Here is a 17885-nt window from a genome sequence, read left to right on the forward strand (position 1 = left end):
CCAGTTACAAAAACCATGTGAAGAAAATGCACAGTTCATCTTGTCATTTGAAAGTAATTTGCAATGGTAACAAAACACTTTTCCAGCAGATGACGAATATACAAGCCAAATCCTTTCAACAGAGTCTCCATTTCTGAGTTTGTGCATAAACAAACTGTCTAACAAATAACGATTTTGTAACTTTGCACTTGTTTTGATTCAAGGTACTTTCCCGTAACTGAACGGTTTTGGAATTATTGAGGCCCAAGCTGAATACATTAATCTCTAACTCGTCCATCATGCCTTCAGGCTAATAACCAGGATCAGCAGAAGCAAGATTTGAAGCAGGACTGTCATTAGCAGTGGCAGAGCTGCAACCAGGCTCTATGATACACATAGCCTCATTCTTGAGTACTAAATCTGAATCTACAACATAAGAGCACAAGTAAAATAATTTATACTTGTGTGTTCGTGTATTTAGCCAGCCCTGTGGTGTAGGGGTAATGTGTTTGCCTCTCCCCCGGAGGCCCTGGATTCCATTCCCGGCCAAGTCAGCGATTTTCAGCTGTAGCCGAGGGCTGGTAAGTGGCCCACTCAGTCTGCGTGATTACAATCGAGGAGACATCTGATTGCGAGATGGCAGCCCCGGGCAAGGAAACTAAGAATACGACCGAGACAATGCATTGTGCTGACCACACAACACCTCGTAATCTGCAGGTCCTAGAGGTTGGGCAGCAGTCACTTGGTAAGGCAAGGTCCTCCGCAGCTGTAGACCATTGCTTTTTGTTTTTTTAATTCATGCATTTATTAAATAATTTATTACTGAGTAAGTAAACGTTTGACCACACCGTGTCGGGTCTGGGTTGAATTCGAAGTGCCCTGAACAAGTCAATGAGACCCCATACCAAGCCACCGCCCTCCCCCCCTCCCCCAGGCAGTGCCAGGGAAGGTACCCGGGTCTTCGGGGGTGGCAACCATTATTGCTAGGACCAATGAGATTGGCTATTTATTATTTATGACTCCGAGTATTCCATACAATGTGACTGAAGTTTAAAACACACATTAGGATTCCCTTTCATTGTTCCTAAAACCATCTTCCTAATGCTCATGCTTTCCAATTCCGTAAAGACCTAATCTCTCTTAAAACAGCAGACTTAGATATTCCACTATTCGCTTACCTGTAGAAGATTCCAATTCACCAGTAACCGTCTCTTCAGTCGTCGGTGCACTTTTAGACTTCCTGTCAAAAAATGTTGATATTTTTGGCAACTTTTCAATTTCTTTCAAATGTTGTTCTTTTCATTTACATTTTTTGGCACCACTAGGATATTTTCTATCCATTTTACAAGAACATTACAGTTTTAACTTACGAATGGTTCAATAATCAGAGGTGAACTGGAAGTTCTCTTCATGATGCAATGATACAGCATAGTATGTGCATTCCCTGTCTCCTCCTGCTCACTTCCTAGACCTCTTCCCCCCCTTCCCCCTCTGCCCGTACTCATAAGCTGCCAGATTTAAATTTTCGTCACAATAACCTTTACAATAATTACAGTGCATAAGTAGCAAGGATTCGTGTCTCCGGATGGTAATTGATTCTAGCAGTGATGAAATACTAATGCGGACAGCTGATAAGAAGGAAGGAAGAGTGCGTGTTTGATATTTTTTTAGCGTAAATATTCATATACATGCACGGAGGTGGAGCAGAAAGCCTTTTTATACAATTTTAGGTTCGGCAAATGGTCGGGGCCACTAGGCACACAGGGCCCGGGGCTGCAGCCCCTTTAGCCCCCGCCTTAATCCGTCCCCGCGTATTGCACAGTAAACGTTGCACAAAATTCTAGTTACAGAGCATTTTTTGCTTCAAGAAAGGAAATGTTTGCTTCAAGAAATCTAGAAATTCGTGTAACCGAATTTCAAGTAATAGAGAATTAATTACACGTGAAGAATGGGACAAATGGCTGGAAAATTTAAGTTACTTTGAGATGCTGAAAATTTGAGTAATGGAGGTTCGAGGTTCGACTGTATTATCATTCGTATGTATGTGTCATAAATGAGAGTGATTAGGTACATTACCTTGTAACCATTTTTATGTTTTTGTTTTTTTTAATTAAGTTTAGGATTCTAAATTTAATGGTCAATTCACATTGTAACTCTAGATATGTATGCTTTTTATCCTGTCCTTTTTTCACTTAGATGGTGCAATTATGTGATAATATCAAAGAATTAAATAATCTTCCTATTTTTGATTTCTAAAAGTTGGCACCTATGGCATGGTAAAAAAGTTGTGAAGATCAATCAGTCAATCAATCAATCAATCACTACTGATCTGCATCTAGGGCAGTCACCCAGGTGGCAGATTCTCTATCTGTTGTTTTCCTAGGCTTTTCTTAAGTGATCGCAAAGAAATCGGAAAATTATTGAACATTTCCCTTGGTAAGTTATTCCAATCTCTAACTCCCCTTCCTATAAATGAATATTTGCCCCAATTTGTCCTCTTGAATTCCAACTTTATCTTCATATTGTGATCTTTCCTACTTTTAAAGACACCACTCAGACTTATTCGTCTACTGAGGTCTTCCCACGCCATCTCTCCACCGACAGCTCGGAACATACCACTTAATCGAGCAGCTCATCTCCTTTCTCCCAAGTCATCCCAACCCAAACTTTGCAACATTTTTATAACGCTACTCTTTTGTCAGAAATCACCCAGAACAAATCGAGCTGCTCTTCTTTGGATTTTTTCCACTTCTTGAATAAGTAATCCTGGTGAGGGTCCCATACACTGGAACCATACTCTAGTTGGGGTCTTACCAGAGACTTATATGCCCTCTCCTTTACATCCTTACTACAACCCCTAAATACCCTCATAACCATGGGCAGAGATCTGTACCCTTTATTAACAATCATATTTATGTGATTACCCCAATGAAGGTCTTTTCTTATATTAACACCTAGGTACTTACAATGATCCCCAAAAGGAACTTTCACCCCATCAACACAGTAATTAAAACTGAGAGGACTTTTCCTATTTGTGAAACTCACAACCTGACTTTTAACCCCGTTTATCATCATACCATTGCCCACCGTCCATCTCACAACACTATCGAGGCCCTGCAGCCGTTCACAATCTTGTAACTTTTTTATTACTCTGTACAAAATAACATCATCTGCAAACAGCCTAATCTCTCATTCCACTTCTTTACACATATCATTGATATATATAAGAAAACATAAAAGTCCAATAATACTGCCTTGCGGAATTCCCCTCATAATTATTACAGGGTCAGATAAAGCTTTGCCTACTCTAATTCTCTGAGTTTTATTTTCTAGAAATATAGCCACCCATTCAGTCACTCTTTTCTAGTCCAATAGCACTCATTTTCGCCAGTAGTCTTTCATGATCTACCCTATCAAATGCCTTAGATAGGTCAATCGCAATACAGTCCATTTGGCCTCCTGAATCCAGGATATCTGCTAAATCTTGCTGAAATCCTACAAGCTGAGCTTCAGTGGAATAACCTTTCCTAAACCCAAACTGCCTTCTGTCAAACCAGTTATTAATTTTGCAAATATGTCTAATAAAATCAGAAACAATGCTTTTCCAAAGCTTACATGCAATGCATGTCAAACTGACTGCCCTGCAATTTTCAGCTTTATGTCTATCACCCTTTCCTTTATACACAGGGGCTACTATAGCAACTCTCCATTCATTTGGTATAGCTCCTTCAACCAAACAATAATCAAATAAGTATTTCAGATATGGTACTATATCCCAACCCATTGCCTTTAGTATATCCCCAGAAATCTTATCAATTCCACCTGCTTTTCTAGTTTTCAACTTTTGTATCTTACTGTAAATGTCATTGTTTCATAGGTAAATTTTAACACTTCTTTAATATTACTCACAGCCCCTATCTGGACATTATCCATGTAACCAACAATCTTTACATACTGCTGACTAAATACTTCTGCCTTTTGAAGATCCTCGCATACACACTCCCCTTGTTCATTAATGATTCCTGGAATGTCCTTCTTTGAACCTGTTTCTGCCTTAAAGTACCTATACATACCCTTCCATTTTTCACTAAAATTAGTGTGGCCACCAATTATGGTTGCCATCATGTTATCCTTAGCTGACTTCTTTGCTAGATTCAATTTCCTAGCAAGTTTCTTCAATTTCTCCTTACATCCACAAACATTTCTAACTATTTCTTTCCAACCTGCACCTCCTTCTTAGTCGCTTTACTTCCCTGTTATAATATAGTGGATCTTTACCATTCCTTACCACCTTTAAAGGTACAAACCTATTTTCATATTCCTCAACAATTGCTTTAAACCCATCCCAGAGTCTGTTTACATTTTTATTTACCGTTTTCCACTGATCATAGTTACTTATTAAAAACAACCTCATGCCTGTTTTATCAGCCGTAATGTACTGCCTAACAGTCCTAATTTTAATCTCTTCCTTTCTTTCATATTTATTTTTAATTACCACACAAACAGCTTCATGATCACTAATACCATCTACTACTTCGGTTTCTCTATAGAGCTCATCTGGTTTTACCAGCACTACATCCAGAATATTCTTCCCTCTAGTTGGTTCTATCACTTTCTGAATCAGGTGCCCTTCCCATATTAACTTATTTGCCATTTGTTGGCCATGCTTCTTGTCGTTTGCATTACCTTCCCAATTGACATTTGGTAAATTGAGATCACCCGCTACAATCACATTCTTTTCCTTATCGTTTCCCACATAGCTGATTATCTTATCAAATAATTCTGAATCAGCGTCAGCACTACCCTTTCCCGGTCTGTACACTCCAAAGACATCAAGTTGCCTATTATCTTTAGAGATGAACCTTACACCCAGAATTTCATGTTTTTCATCCTTAACTTTTTTGTAGCTTACAAATTCTTCTTTCACCAGAATGAACACCCCTCCCCCCCTCCTACCATTCCTATCCTATCTCTACGATACACACTCCAGTTCTGTGAGAATATTTCTGCATCCATTATATCATTTCTCAGCCATAATTGAACTCCTATTACAATATCTGGTAAGTATATATCTATTAAATTACTTCATTCGATTCCTTTGTTTACAATGCTTCTACTATTGAGCACTAACATTTTTATGTCATCCCTACTTGAGTTCCAGTTCCCTGTTTGCTTAACACCACTCCGTAGGCCACCTAGGCCACCCTGTTTCCCTGAATGTACCTGTCTATAACCCTTCTAAACAAGTTTCCTAACTTATATGTACCACTGCGGTTTAAGTAAAGGCCATCTGAGCGCAGATCCGTCTCCTACCCACCGATTAGGATCTAGAAATCTCACTCCCAGTTTCCCACATACCCACTCCATAGTCTCATTTAAATCCCCAATCACCTACCAGTCAGTATCCCTCCTACACAGTATTCTAATGATAACAATCTCTGCTTCCTTAAACTTCATCCGTGCTGCATTTACCAGATCCCACACATCCCCAACTATGTTGGTACTTATACCTGCTTGCCTTACGTTGTTAGTATCAACGTAAAACACTACCCCCTTCTCCTTTCCCTCTTCTACTTTCTTCAACATCTGCCTCAACCTGATTCCTGGACAACACTCTACCCTGGTTCCCTTTCCTCCACACACTTTTCCCACATGTCTAACGATGGAATCCCCCATGACCAGAGCCTCAACCCTACCCACCTCATTTGAACCCCTCCCCTTGAACTAATAACTGAATTCGGAAACATTTACGTATATTTAGACCAGCATTTCAATAAGAACCAGAACTTGAATGATATAATAGAAATAAAAAGTCCACTATATGAACAGATTCCAGAATTATTACAAACATTTCGTTTAAAGGATACAGATTTTTTGAAAGTATTTAATTCGACATCTATAAACACTCCTACTACTTTAGTGAATGCAATTCCCCCCCCCACCTCTTCGGTTTATGTCAATTCCTCTCCACACACAACTAGCAATTCCAAAGCCCCATCCACCTCTGCTTCCCCGACACACCCCCTGTTGCAACATTCACACTGCTATAACACGGGAAGCAGAAGCGTAGCGACTGTCAGACTTTCCGGTGCGATGAACACTGCAACAGTCAAGGGGGTAAATGACAAAATATCAACATCACCAATTAAATCAGATATTTCTATTGACTCTTAAATTTACACATTGTTCTTTTAATTGCAGAACTTCAACACACATTTGGTAATCCTGTAGCAGACTATAGACTACATCCACCATTTAAGTTTGAACGTTCCCTTTTGACTAGCTCATTTTCGTAAGATTTCCAGCTATTATACTAAGCGGCGTTAATCTGTTCTCCTAACTCCACAGCATCAATAATACAACTAAGAAGGGAGTCTAACATTGGTTTCAACAAATAATTCCTGTCAGTGGTGACGCAGAAATATCTTTTAATGATAGACTGTTACTATAAAACATTAACACAAGTTTTTAACCAGATTTTCACAACAGTTGCAATTAAATGGTACTATGTTCACAACAACCATTCTCTGAAAGAGGTTATGATGAAATGGGTTTCCTGAAAGGTTTAGACATAGTAATTTATTAGGTTTTAACATTTCATAATGTCTTACAGTATATTAGACTTATTCAATGTGCTCTTTCTAGTCAGTCCACAATCGAAGCCTAGCTATTGATTGTTTATATTTTAAAATTTACCACAACTGTTTGTAATTCTATTACAGTATATGAATTTGTAAGTGGTTTTCAAGATTTCAAACCATGTGAGAGTCTCACATACAGTAAGAACAATATCAGGATCCTGATCTAACTTAAGAGGTGATATGCTGGCTGATGCCTGAAATACAGGCGAAACATGTCCCATTAGAAACAAATGTAACTAACTTTAAATCCTAATCACAAGGATTTTATTGTATTGAATACGTGGATGATATAATAAGAAATAATTTGTAATTTTAAGAAGTGGTACGTTCTGAGCTGTCCGTGGAGAAATGGCATGGAATGACATTAGTAGACGAATAAGTTTGAATGGCGTCTTTAAAAGTACGGAAGATCGTAATATGAAGATTAAGTTGGAATTCAAGAGGACAAATTTGGGCAAATATTCATGTGTAAGAAGGGGAGTTAGGAAGTGGAATAACTTAGCAAGGGAGATGTTCAATAGATTTCTAATTTCTTCAAAATCATTTAAGAAAAGGCTAGGAAAACAACAGATAGGGAATCTGCCACCTGGGCGACTGCCCTAAATGCATATCAGTAGTGTTTGATTGAACACAAGAGCACTGGCCTTCAGAGCGCAAGTTGGTGGGTTTGATCCCACCTCAGTTTGGTGGTATTTCAATTCAAAGACCTCAAATATGCCAAACAGGTCAAACTCTCCTTTTCTTTCCTAACATTTTGCCTTTGAAAATTGGAGTTGATGTGTATGTAATGATATCCCTAATATTACATTTTTGTATTTCCCACTTTTTGGCAACAATTGGTCTTTCTTTACTTCTTGGTTCTTTTTGATTTGTTTTTCTTTGAGACCAGCTTGTTCATGTCAGTTTGCAGCATATTCACATACCTTCTCCTGTTTTCATAATATCCAAGTCTTCTAGGAAATTAATTTGTTTTATTTCTTAGATGTTTTCATTCAGTTTGTGTGATTTCTTTCCAATGATGGTAGTATAAGCATTATAATGCATGCTGGAAAGATTATTTCCTAAATTTTCTCTTTTAAATGTGAAATAATGTGAGTTCATCCTTAAACAGGTTTTTCATTTGAAAATTGTTGAAAATCTATAGAAAAATTCATTAACCCGCGAGTGGCCACTAGCCAAAATGTAACGTGAGTGGTCGCGCGTGAGACTTTCTCTCACATTAAAATAAACATGTCATTTTTCACAGTTTTGTGGGGCGTAAGGCTGAAATTTACCACTGAAATGAAACGCAAGTTCTACCTTATATATTTTAGATAAAAATGAAATTTAAAAAATGAAATGGCCTTTGGCTTTTAATGCCGGGAGTGTCCGAGGACATGTTCGGCTCGCCAGATGCAGGTTTTTTTATTCGACTCCCATAGGCGACCTGCGCATTGTGATGAGGATGAAATGATGACGAAGACGACACATACACTCAGCCCCCGTGCTAGTGAAATTAACCAATTATGGCTAAAAGTCCTGACCCTGCCAGGAATCGAACCCGGGACCCCCGTGACCAAATGCTAGCATGCTAACCATTTAGCCATGGAGCTGGACATAAATATGAAATGATTAGCTGTTTATTAAAGACACAAATTGCTACTTAAAATAACATATGCAATGTACATAAAAATAAATTCCGCCCTGGAGTTGTAAAAAAATAAAATCTCACACATGCACAACATCTAGTAATATTTACATAAAAAGCAAGGTTTCTGAACATAATAACATTTTCAAAAACAAGAAGTGCTCATAATACAAATACTAACGCGTACAACATGAGTAAGTTTTCCGCTCCACTTCAACATAACACTAACGCCATTGGTCGCGCGATGAGAGAAACTCTCACGCAGTGCGCTCGGTCATATAGGAACCTTTGGTCTGACTAGGGGAAGGGGTGCTTACCCTTCAAATGTGAATCGCTCTACTCACGACAGTTATAAACTCAGCTAGAGGAGGGAACAGTCACCTTCCTGTCATCACTGTGAAGTAATATCACAATAAAAAATAATGTGAGAGAAAATCTCATATAGCGACCACTCGCGGGTTAAAAGAGAAAGACTGCAGAAAGACCTCATATAGAGAAACTGACCACTATTTAAATTTTAATTGGTTACCATCCAATATCTACTTAATAAAGAATATGCAAGATAAAAATTAACTAACCTCTTCTCCAAGGTGAGTAATATATCAAAACCACTTACAGAGTTCAAGATTTCAGCCAGTTTTATTAGGAAGGTATTGAACTTCTGGAGCACTTAAGGAATCTGTTGGGTCTTGTAGGAACCAATTATTGAAACTAAGCCTAATGGAGTTCATTTCATGGCTTTATAATCTTTGTATTTTGAGTTTTTCCTGAGAAAGTCATCAGTTCAATTGGAGAATAACAACAAAAACTGGTTGAAATATAAAAACTGGGAATTTTTCCGTTGTTCATCTTAACATTAGATTATTGTTGTTGCTAGTTGCTTTACGTCGCACCGACACAGATAGGTCTTATGGCAACGATGGGACAGGAAAGGCCTGGAAGTTGGAAGGAAGTGGCCGTGGCCTTAATTAAGGTACAGCCCCAGCATTTGCCTGGTGTGAAAATGGGAAACCACAGAAAACCATCTTCAGGGCTGCCGATCGTGGGGCTTGAACCCACGATCTCCCGGATGCAAGCTCACAGCCGCGTGCCTCTACGCACATGGCCAACTCGCCCGGTCATTAGATTATTTAACTATTTCAATTAACAAATATGCATATACATAAAAAGTCATTAATCTGCTTTTACAGTCCATATTTATGAGAAATATAGTTTACTCACCCCTTCTGGTGCGTTGATGACTCCTGTGTTGTAGCCAAATTGGAGCATACCCAGCACAGCAGCCAAAATTGCATAGGAGAGGAAGAACGTCAACCCCTGAAACCATGAGAAATTACATTTTTCTATTACTTTCCTTAAAACAAATTTCAAAAGTTTAGCTGTTGTTGAAGGTGCAAATACTTAGAGCAAAGAGGTTTTGCTCTTATTTATATATAACACTTTATAAGTGAATATCCATTTACAATGGGTTAAGTGCTAATACATTAGAATTATATGTACAAAATGTGCCTAATAAAATACACTTAATGTCAAATCATAGCAGAGAAATTTAAGAAATTGCTGGAATAAATGTAAATGCCTACAACAATTGGTTAAAGTATTTACTGAACCAGACTACTACTCTACAACAGTCCCACTCCACAATGAACTCTATCCAGCAGCTGAACTTGCTTCAGGACTGAAAAAATGAAAACCAGAAGAAGAGTACAAAAATGAAGATCATTCAAATTTTGAAGCAGATTTGATACATATGAACATTTTTAAATTTAATTTTTCTATTAAAATGTTATTTTCTTTACAACTCAATATTATTATCTTTTCTCATAGAGCTAGTTCATTTTCAATAAAATATTATTTCATATTGATAGAAAAATGAACCAAGAAAATTCTACTCCTGAATTATAGCTATATCTGTTTATAGAATTAGCTAGCAGCAAAGTATAGTTGACACCTGCAATTTTTTTTGACACCTTTGCAATAATATTTTCTGTAGTTTCCCATTTTCACTTGTAGGTACAAGCCAGGACAATTCTTCTATTCATACACCATAGTTGATACCTGCCTCTGTGGATCAGTGGTAGAGTGTCGGCCACCAGATCCCAAGTTAGCAGGTTCAAACCCGGCAGAGGTAGTCAGATTTTTGAAGGGCGGAAAAAAGTCCATTCGACACTCCATGTCGTACGATGTCGGCATGTAAAAGATCTCTGGCGACACATTTGGTGTTTACCCGACAAAATGAATTAAATCTCAGCCATAGACGCCCAAGAGAATTTTGGTTTACTCGGTCTGCCATCTAGTGGGCCTAGAGTAAAACGGAACGTCGAAATTGAAGAGCAGACAGTCAGATGGCGTCAAATTGAAATGTCTGCACACAGTAGCCGAGGCCATACGATTATTATTATTATTTTTATTTTTATTATTATTACTAGCTGATGTACCCGTGCTTTGCTACGGGATTCTCAGAAAGACTGACCTTGTGGTTTTCCTAACGGAATTCAACAAAAGTCATTACAAAAACGTCAGTAGGAAAGTAGCGATTAAAAGCAATGTTATCATATAAAATACTCCATCAAATGAAAAACCGCACTTTTTCCTCACTTTTAACGAACAGTACTACGGTGCCGATCTAACAGTCCAGATCTGGAATGACCAGGCCGCAGACAGCCATGAGCACTCCTCTGCCATTATTCCATTAAATATGTACACTTTTCATTCCAATCAGTGCTTCAGAGTAGGGATTGAATAGCTCGAATGCTATGATGAACCAGTGTATTACGTACAATCAGTATCAGAAAATTCATGATCCAGATGAATGGCATGCTAAAGAAGAAAGTTACCGTATATAACTCCCCAGCCACTTACCGTCAATATTCAGGCAGACTGTTACACTCTGTACGACCGGGCAAGTGGCCGTGTGGTTAGGGGCGCGAAACCATGAGCTTGCATCCAGGAGATAGTGGATTCGAACCCTGCTGTCGGCAGCCGTGAAGTTGACATTACATGTTTTCCCATTTTTACACCAGGCAAATGCTGGGCCTGTATCTTAATTAAGGCCAAGGCTGCTTCCTTCACACTCCTAGCCCTTTCCTATCCCATCGTCACCATAAGACCTATCTCTGTCGGTGCGATGTAAAGCAAATTTAAAAAAAACTTGATACACAGCTGTAATGCTATCTATCGTAGATGAGGGGCAACAGAAGATACAAAACACGTCACAACAAACAATGATCAATGTAATGTTACTGTTGATCAATTTTATGAGCTTTCTATATTGTTTTCTTGCGACTGTGATATTAGGGTGTCTTATAAAATTATTTATGGTGTAGACTGTAGTTCCTTATTCTCCGACTTCACATACCGATTTTCATTAAATTCCGTTTACCCATTTTCTCATGACTCGGCGCTGACATCGACTTAGTAACAAAAATCTAAATTCATGAATATCTCTGCGATCATAACCAGTATGGTAACAATGTATAAGGTATAAATGATCAGAAATTTAATACTGTATAACTTTAGTTATGTAGTATTTACTGATACGACCAATAATAACAAATATTTGAGAATTAAATTTTAGGCCTTCCCTTAAACTACCATTTCCCTCAGCGCGAATACTATTATTTATAGCCTAGATTTTAGCGACTTATTCACTGACTCTGCATAGCAATTTTCATTAAATTCTATTCAGCCGTTTTTTCGTGATGCATGTACGTACATACATACATACACACATACATACATACATACATACATACATACATACATACATACATACATACATACAGGCAGACAGACAGAAATTACGGAAAATTAAAAAGTGCATTTCCGTGTTACTGTGGGCATGACTGATACAGAAATACCATCCTTTTTAAATTCTGAGCATTGTACACACAAAACTCTTATTATATATATATATATATATATTATTATTATTAGCCGATTCCTCCATATCCAGTTTCATTCACCATCATTCATTTCATCTTCATTATTATGTATACACACTGCACATTAGTCTCATCTTTTTATTGGTATGGGCACAGAAGTAACAATTTATGGTATTCTTTCTAGATACATATTTGTCTATGTTTCACGATATGGAAAAACATTAGGACAAAGCAGATTTACATTGAGAAAGAATTTTGGAGTGTTTAACTAAACTAAATGAGGCTGACATATACCACTGGACTGAGCTGGGATTGAACCTGCCAACATGAGCTCAGAAGGCCAGCACTATACTGCCTGAACTACTTGGCCCAGCAAATGGCATTACTAACATTGCATATAGCTCAGTCACTTTCATGCCTTCAAAGCCAAGTAGGGTAATGTTCTTTAACCCTAGGACTGAGTGCATGTAAAGGTTTACATCGGTCAGTTATACAGGGTGAACCGAAATTTGCGCACTCGGGCATCGCAGCGCGACTCCTCACATGCCCGCAATAAAAGAAGTCTCTTACAAAAGTTTATCCTGCGAGTATATCCGGCAGAAAAAGGACATTGATGAGTGGCAGTCTGGCAACACTGTAACCACATGTAGGGTAACTATCTCTGTCAGCACATATTAGTCATGCTGTATGGTTGATGCAGTGGATAGAGTTTTGGGTTAGCATGCAGGAGGTCGAAGGGTCGATCCTGGGTTGAGGCGTATGTTTTTTATTTCGTAAATGTAGTCCAGGTGGTATCGTATCTGGCATCTTAGTCGTCAACAGCGATTGCAGCTGGTCCTCTAGAAACCATTTGCACTTGCATACTATGATCCTAGAAATGGACGAACAATCTTTTTCATTGGTCAGCTTTGAAAGACGCCCTTTACACGTCATGGGTGTGAATTTATTTGCTGTTGACGATTAAGATGTCAGATACCATACCACCTGGACTACATTTACGAAATAAAAAACATACGCCTCAACCCAGAATCGACCCCTCGAACCCCTGCATGCTAACCCAAAACTCCATCCACTGCACCAACTTTATAGCACGACTAATGTGTGCTGACAGAGGTAGTTACCCTACATGTGGTTACAGTGTTGCCAGATTGCCACTCTTCAACGTCCTTTTTCTGCCGGATATACTCGCAGGACGAACTTTTGTGAGAGACATTTTTTTTATTGCTGGCATGTGAGGAGTCACACTGCGACGCCTGAGTGCGCGAATTTCAGTTCACCCTGTATGTCAAGTATGCTGGCTGATAAGCCAAAAATACAGTTTCATGCATTATAAACAAACCAAACCCATGATGCTACAGTTCTGACAGGCCTTAGCCTAACAAGCAGCCGCTGCTCAGCCTGAACACCAGCAGATTACAAGGTGATGCATGGTCAGTGCGACAAACCCTCTCTGCCATTATTCTTGGCTTTCTAGACCGGGGTCGCCATCTCACTGGCAGATGGCTCCTAAATTGTAATCACGTAGGCTGAGTGGACCTCAAACCAGCTCTCAGATTCAGGTAAAAATTCCTGATCTAGCTCGGAATCGAATCTGGGGCAGGCATGATATCCCTAGACCACGGGACTGGCAGTACGTAAATATAATTCTTATATTAAAGAAGTTTGATCTCTTGAAAGAATTGTTTCTAAACAAGAATGAGTCTGAAAGGGACACCTTCATGACAAACCCAAATATATATTTATATAAATATATAGCTATAATTTGAAGGAGTGATCTTCTCATATGGAGATTGTGCTAATCATACAGCATCACATGTGTCCAGAAAATCATACTGCAATTCCTGTTCAATGAAGTCTTACTAAGCATTCATTAAATTCAATAGATGTGAAATGTTCTTTCAACTGCTGTTAGTCTTGACATTAAATACTGGCATACACTCACTGTTTCATTTTATATGGATTCTGGCTAGGTAACTATTGAAAATAATGGACTCTTTACCAAACAAATGGTCACATAATTCTTGGACAAGAGAATATTCAGAATACTCATTCTAAAAGAAAATGACAACAATGATGCAATATTAGACCCAAACTTAATGAATGATGAATAAAATAAGAGAAACCACTGAAAAGTACACATACATGTGCTGAACTCAGAAGAATCAGAAAAGTACTCTGTCTTTGTTGGTGAGACTTAGTGTTGACAGTGCACTATGTCTTCTGGTATGGGCTAGAACAAGTTTGTTACTTTCATTAATCTGTCTTAGTCTCATCCTTTGTTCTGATGATATGAAAGGGATTGAGGCACGGTATGAGCAATGCCATTCCTTATGCAGCCAGCCCCTGTTATGAATGGTGTAGAAATGCTGTTCATAGGGCCAGTTGGTGAGTGCATTACAGTGGGCTTCGCAAACTAATACGTAATAGCAATTTCTGGCTCAGTGAGGGAAGCAATGAGAAACTACCTCACTTCTCATTTCCGTAGTATGCATATGCCTCTTTAGTGATGCCTAGGCTATCTCTGACAGCTGATGATGGAGCTGTTGAGGATCCAGCTAGCCTTTGAGCAGGGAACTCGCATACATACATACATACATGTGCTGAACTCAGATGGAAGGATCAGAAGGCTGAGGGGCAGGACTATTTGAAAATATCTAGATTTGAACTGTGGTATGGAAAGCAGTCATAGTGAGTGTGATAACTGTATTTCCAGGAAAATTTGGTGATGGAACTATGATTCAATTCTTATGCCGGCTATTCCACATATTTATAGTCACATGGATTATTATTATTATTATTATTATTATTATTATTATTGTACCGGGAGGTACACCTCTAGGCTGCACATTTAAATCTTGCGCCTTAAAGAACTCCTCTAGAGGAGAAACGGTGAACTTGAAACTGGACCAACTTATACATTTTCTCTGAAGTTGGCACCACTAAAATTTGGCATTATTTTGTTATTGTCAAGTTTCCAGTACTGTGTGAATTTCAACTTGTTTTTGTTTTCTGTTCATGAAGAAGTTTGGACATTCTCTCATAGATGTCACTTCTAGAAAACTATGATCATGCACCTTGGTGCGAAGTGAAAGAACATTTTTGAAGAAGTTTTGTATTCAGAAGTTTTTTTTTTACTAATTGATGTTCATTTATTTTTGGGTTGGCAATATTTATCTTTTCTTTCTGCCAGTTTTGAATCCAACAATCAAGAATTTCTGTAATTAATTTTCAACCAATCCTGAATTTCTTCTTCGACTTTGAGTGTAACTTTTGAATGTAACCAATAAAATTCTGTGGGTGTGTCTTGATTATTCATGAAAGGTCTCGAACCTTCCCCGAGGGTTTATAAACTGCAGATTTTCACGTCTCTTGGCCATTTGATGGTCATCTAACTTAGTGTGTGTGTCAAGCAAGGGGGCGGGTGGCGCCTCTTTCATCAGGCAGCAGTTCTTCAGCAAGGTAATGGCCAATTAACATCTTTATTTCTTTGCTAGCTCCGCAGTTTAACCTGAGGGAAAGGTCCGAAACCTTAACTATGTAACCAACTTCTCTAAAATGTAAGTTCTGCCAGCTAATGTAATATTTCATCAACCTTTAACTGTAAATCGGGGATAGAGAGTGAGGTACCATCTCGAGCACCTGTTCATATTGCTTTGAGGCGACTACGTTTTCTAACTGGTTTTTCTCCTTTCTGTAATGTCGGAAATTCTTTCTTATACGAGTCACCTCCATAGTTTGGGAATAGCCCCTGTTTCATTGGCCTAGTGCCCTTTAGGTTTTAGAATTCTCATCTATGAGTGCAAGTATTCGCCTCCTTTCATTTTGTGTTTGGGCCATTTATTTAGCTGTTATTTCTTTTACACGAAGGCCCTATAGGTTGGGTACAAGATACCCCTGTTTCAGTTTGTAAGCTGGGCCATGGAAGGCCAAAAAGGTGTAGGTGTTGCCTTGAATTGGCTTGAAAACTGAGAGCCTGTTAGCTCTTCAAAGTAAGATTACTGAATGCCTTTTGAAGGCTTGATATTGTGAGTTGGGAGCCAGCGCTCCATGTATTAGGGGATTTCTGCCCTTGTGTAAAATTGTAATCTTTTGTAAAGTTGAGCTGAGAGCTCAGGAAATGTAAAGCAAGGGGCTGGAAGCCCTGGTTACTAAACAGTCACTAAAGTTTGGGTTTTCTTGCTTTGTCTGAACTTTGTCATGGTACCTGATATATCATTGTTATCTTACTAAGTGAGAATTTTGTTAACTTCTTGCTTTTTTGAAAATATAACCTTCATTTCAGTTTAAATTCTTTCTTGACCTAGTAGTTAGACCCATTCACCCCAGCACCTTCGTTCACCTCTGATGGTCCACGGGTAGCCCCGTAACAATTATTATTATTATTGAGTTAAAAAACACAAGTTCATAAGGCTGATGACTGGAATATCCACACAACTGAAGTAACACATACGTATTTGTCGTCTTTTGTTCATCTAATTGTGCATCTTCATGAGCATGTTTATTTTGGGATAACTCTCTCTCTATTGCTTATGGCCTGTCTGGAAGACCCTGAATAGGATAAGAACTGGAATTCCTAGAACAAAAGCTACATCCAAAAGATGGGGTTATACACAGAATGTGACTGTGGTGCAAATAAAAGATCTTGAGCATCTATTTCACTGTTAAAAGTTGAATAAAATGTATTTCATGTCAAAACTGCCCTGTGGAAACCCACCTTGAAGATTTCATTACAGTTAGTGATAAAGCTAATATGGCTCGTTTGTACTGGAGTGCTTTCATCATTTAAGGATAGTTTGATATCATCATCATCATCATCATCACTTATAAAATACTGGAGTTAAAAGTTATTCACACAAGCAAAAGCACCTACCAGTGCACGAATGTGGAGAATAATTAGGTACAGTATATTATCCTCTTGCAATTCCCTGTTTAATGTGCAGTCCAAATAGAATCTTATTTAACACTTCCTTACATGCTCAAAAATGTCAACGCAGTTAAACACATGGTGGGAATTTCTTCACCTTGTATCTGCTTTTAGAAGCTTTACCTGTGTTACTTTCTCTAGGTAAGTGACAAGATGTTAATGTTTTAAATTGGGTCTTAATCTACTTTTGCAATTAATTCAAGTATTATACACAAAATATATAAATATTATCATTTCATGACCAAAAAATCATTATATAATATTGATTATTATTTCTTATTTACTTATTTATTTAGTTTATAATAGAATACTTCAATATGAACCACTTTCCATAGAACTAGAATTGTTATTTTAGTAGTGTATTGTATTTATAAAAAATATTCAAAAATGAAACTAGAAACATTTACTGGTGCAGTAAACCCTAATCGAAGAAGAAATCTTGAATTATTAATGAAAAAATATCTTTTAGAAGTTGAATTCAGAACATATTTCACAGATATAATTCACAGCACTTCTAGTTTGTTTCACAGTTTTTCTTAGCACTACTTATTCTTCAGTGCAATGCTTGCAGGTGGTTGTGTGGGCTCCCTGCAGAATGGATGGTTGCAAGTCTGGCATCTTGTTTTGGTTTTCAGAATTGTTTTTGTTGGTGGACAGTAGAAGTACCTAGTCTCTTGCTCCTATTCACCTGTCTTGCCCTCATCCATTCCATGCTTCCTTGAGGAAAAATATATTTCACATAACCGCATCTTCACTGTATATGGAATGTTGGATTGATAGAGCTGGTGCTTACAGTGATCAGCTATGAGTGACTCTCCCAGTGTATTCAA

General features: G+C 38.1%; 1 protein-coding gene across 9 annotated transcripts in view; it reads right to left on the reverse strand.

Annotated features, from left to right (window-relative positions):
• The window catches only part of Glut1 (Glucose transporter 1), a 250614-nt gene that overhangs the window by 216449 nt on the left and 16280 nt on the right, over positions 1 to 17885 (reverse strand). For all 9 annotated transcript variants that reach the window (XM_067146970.2, XM_067146967.2, XM_067146968.2 and 6 more), the window contains exon 2: positions 9469 to 9564. In XM_067146970.2, coding sequence (XP_067003071.1) covers positions 9469 to 9564 — 96 coding nt within the window. The remainder of the gene's footprint in view (positions 1 to 9468; positions 9565 to 17885) is intronic.

Source organism: Anabrus simplex, chromosome 5 (assembly GCF_040414725.1).
Source record: "Anabrus simplex isolate iqAnaSimp1 chromosome 5, ASM4041472v1, whole genome shotgun sequence".
NCBI lineage: Eukaryota > Metazoa > Arthropoda > Insecta > Orthoptera > Tettigoniidae > Anabrus > Anabrus simplex.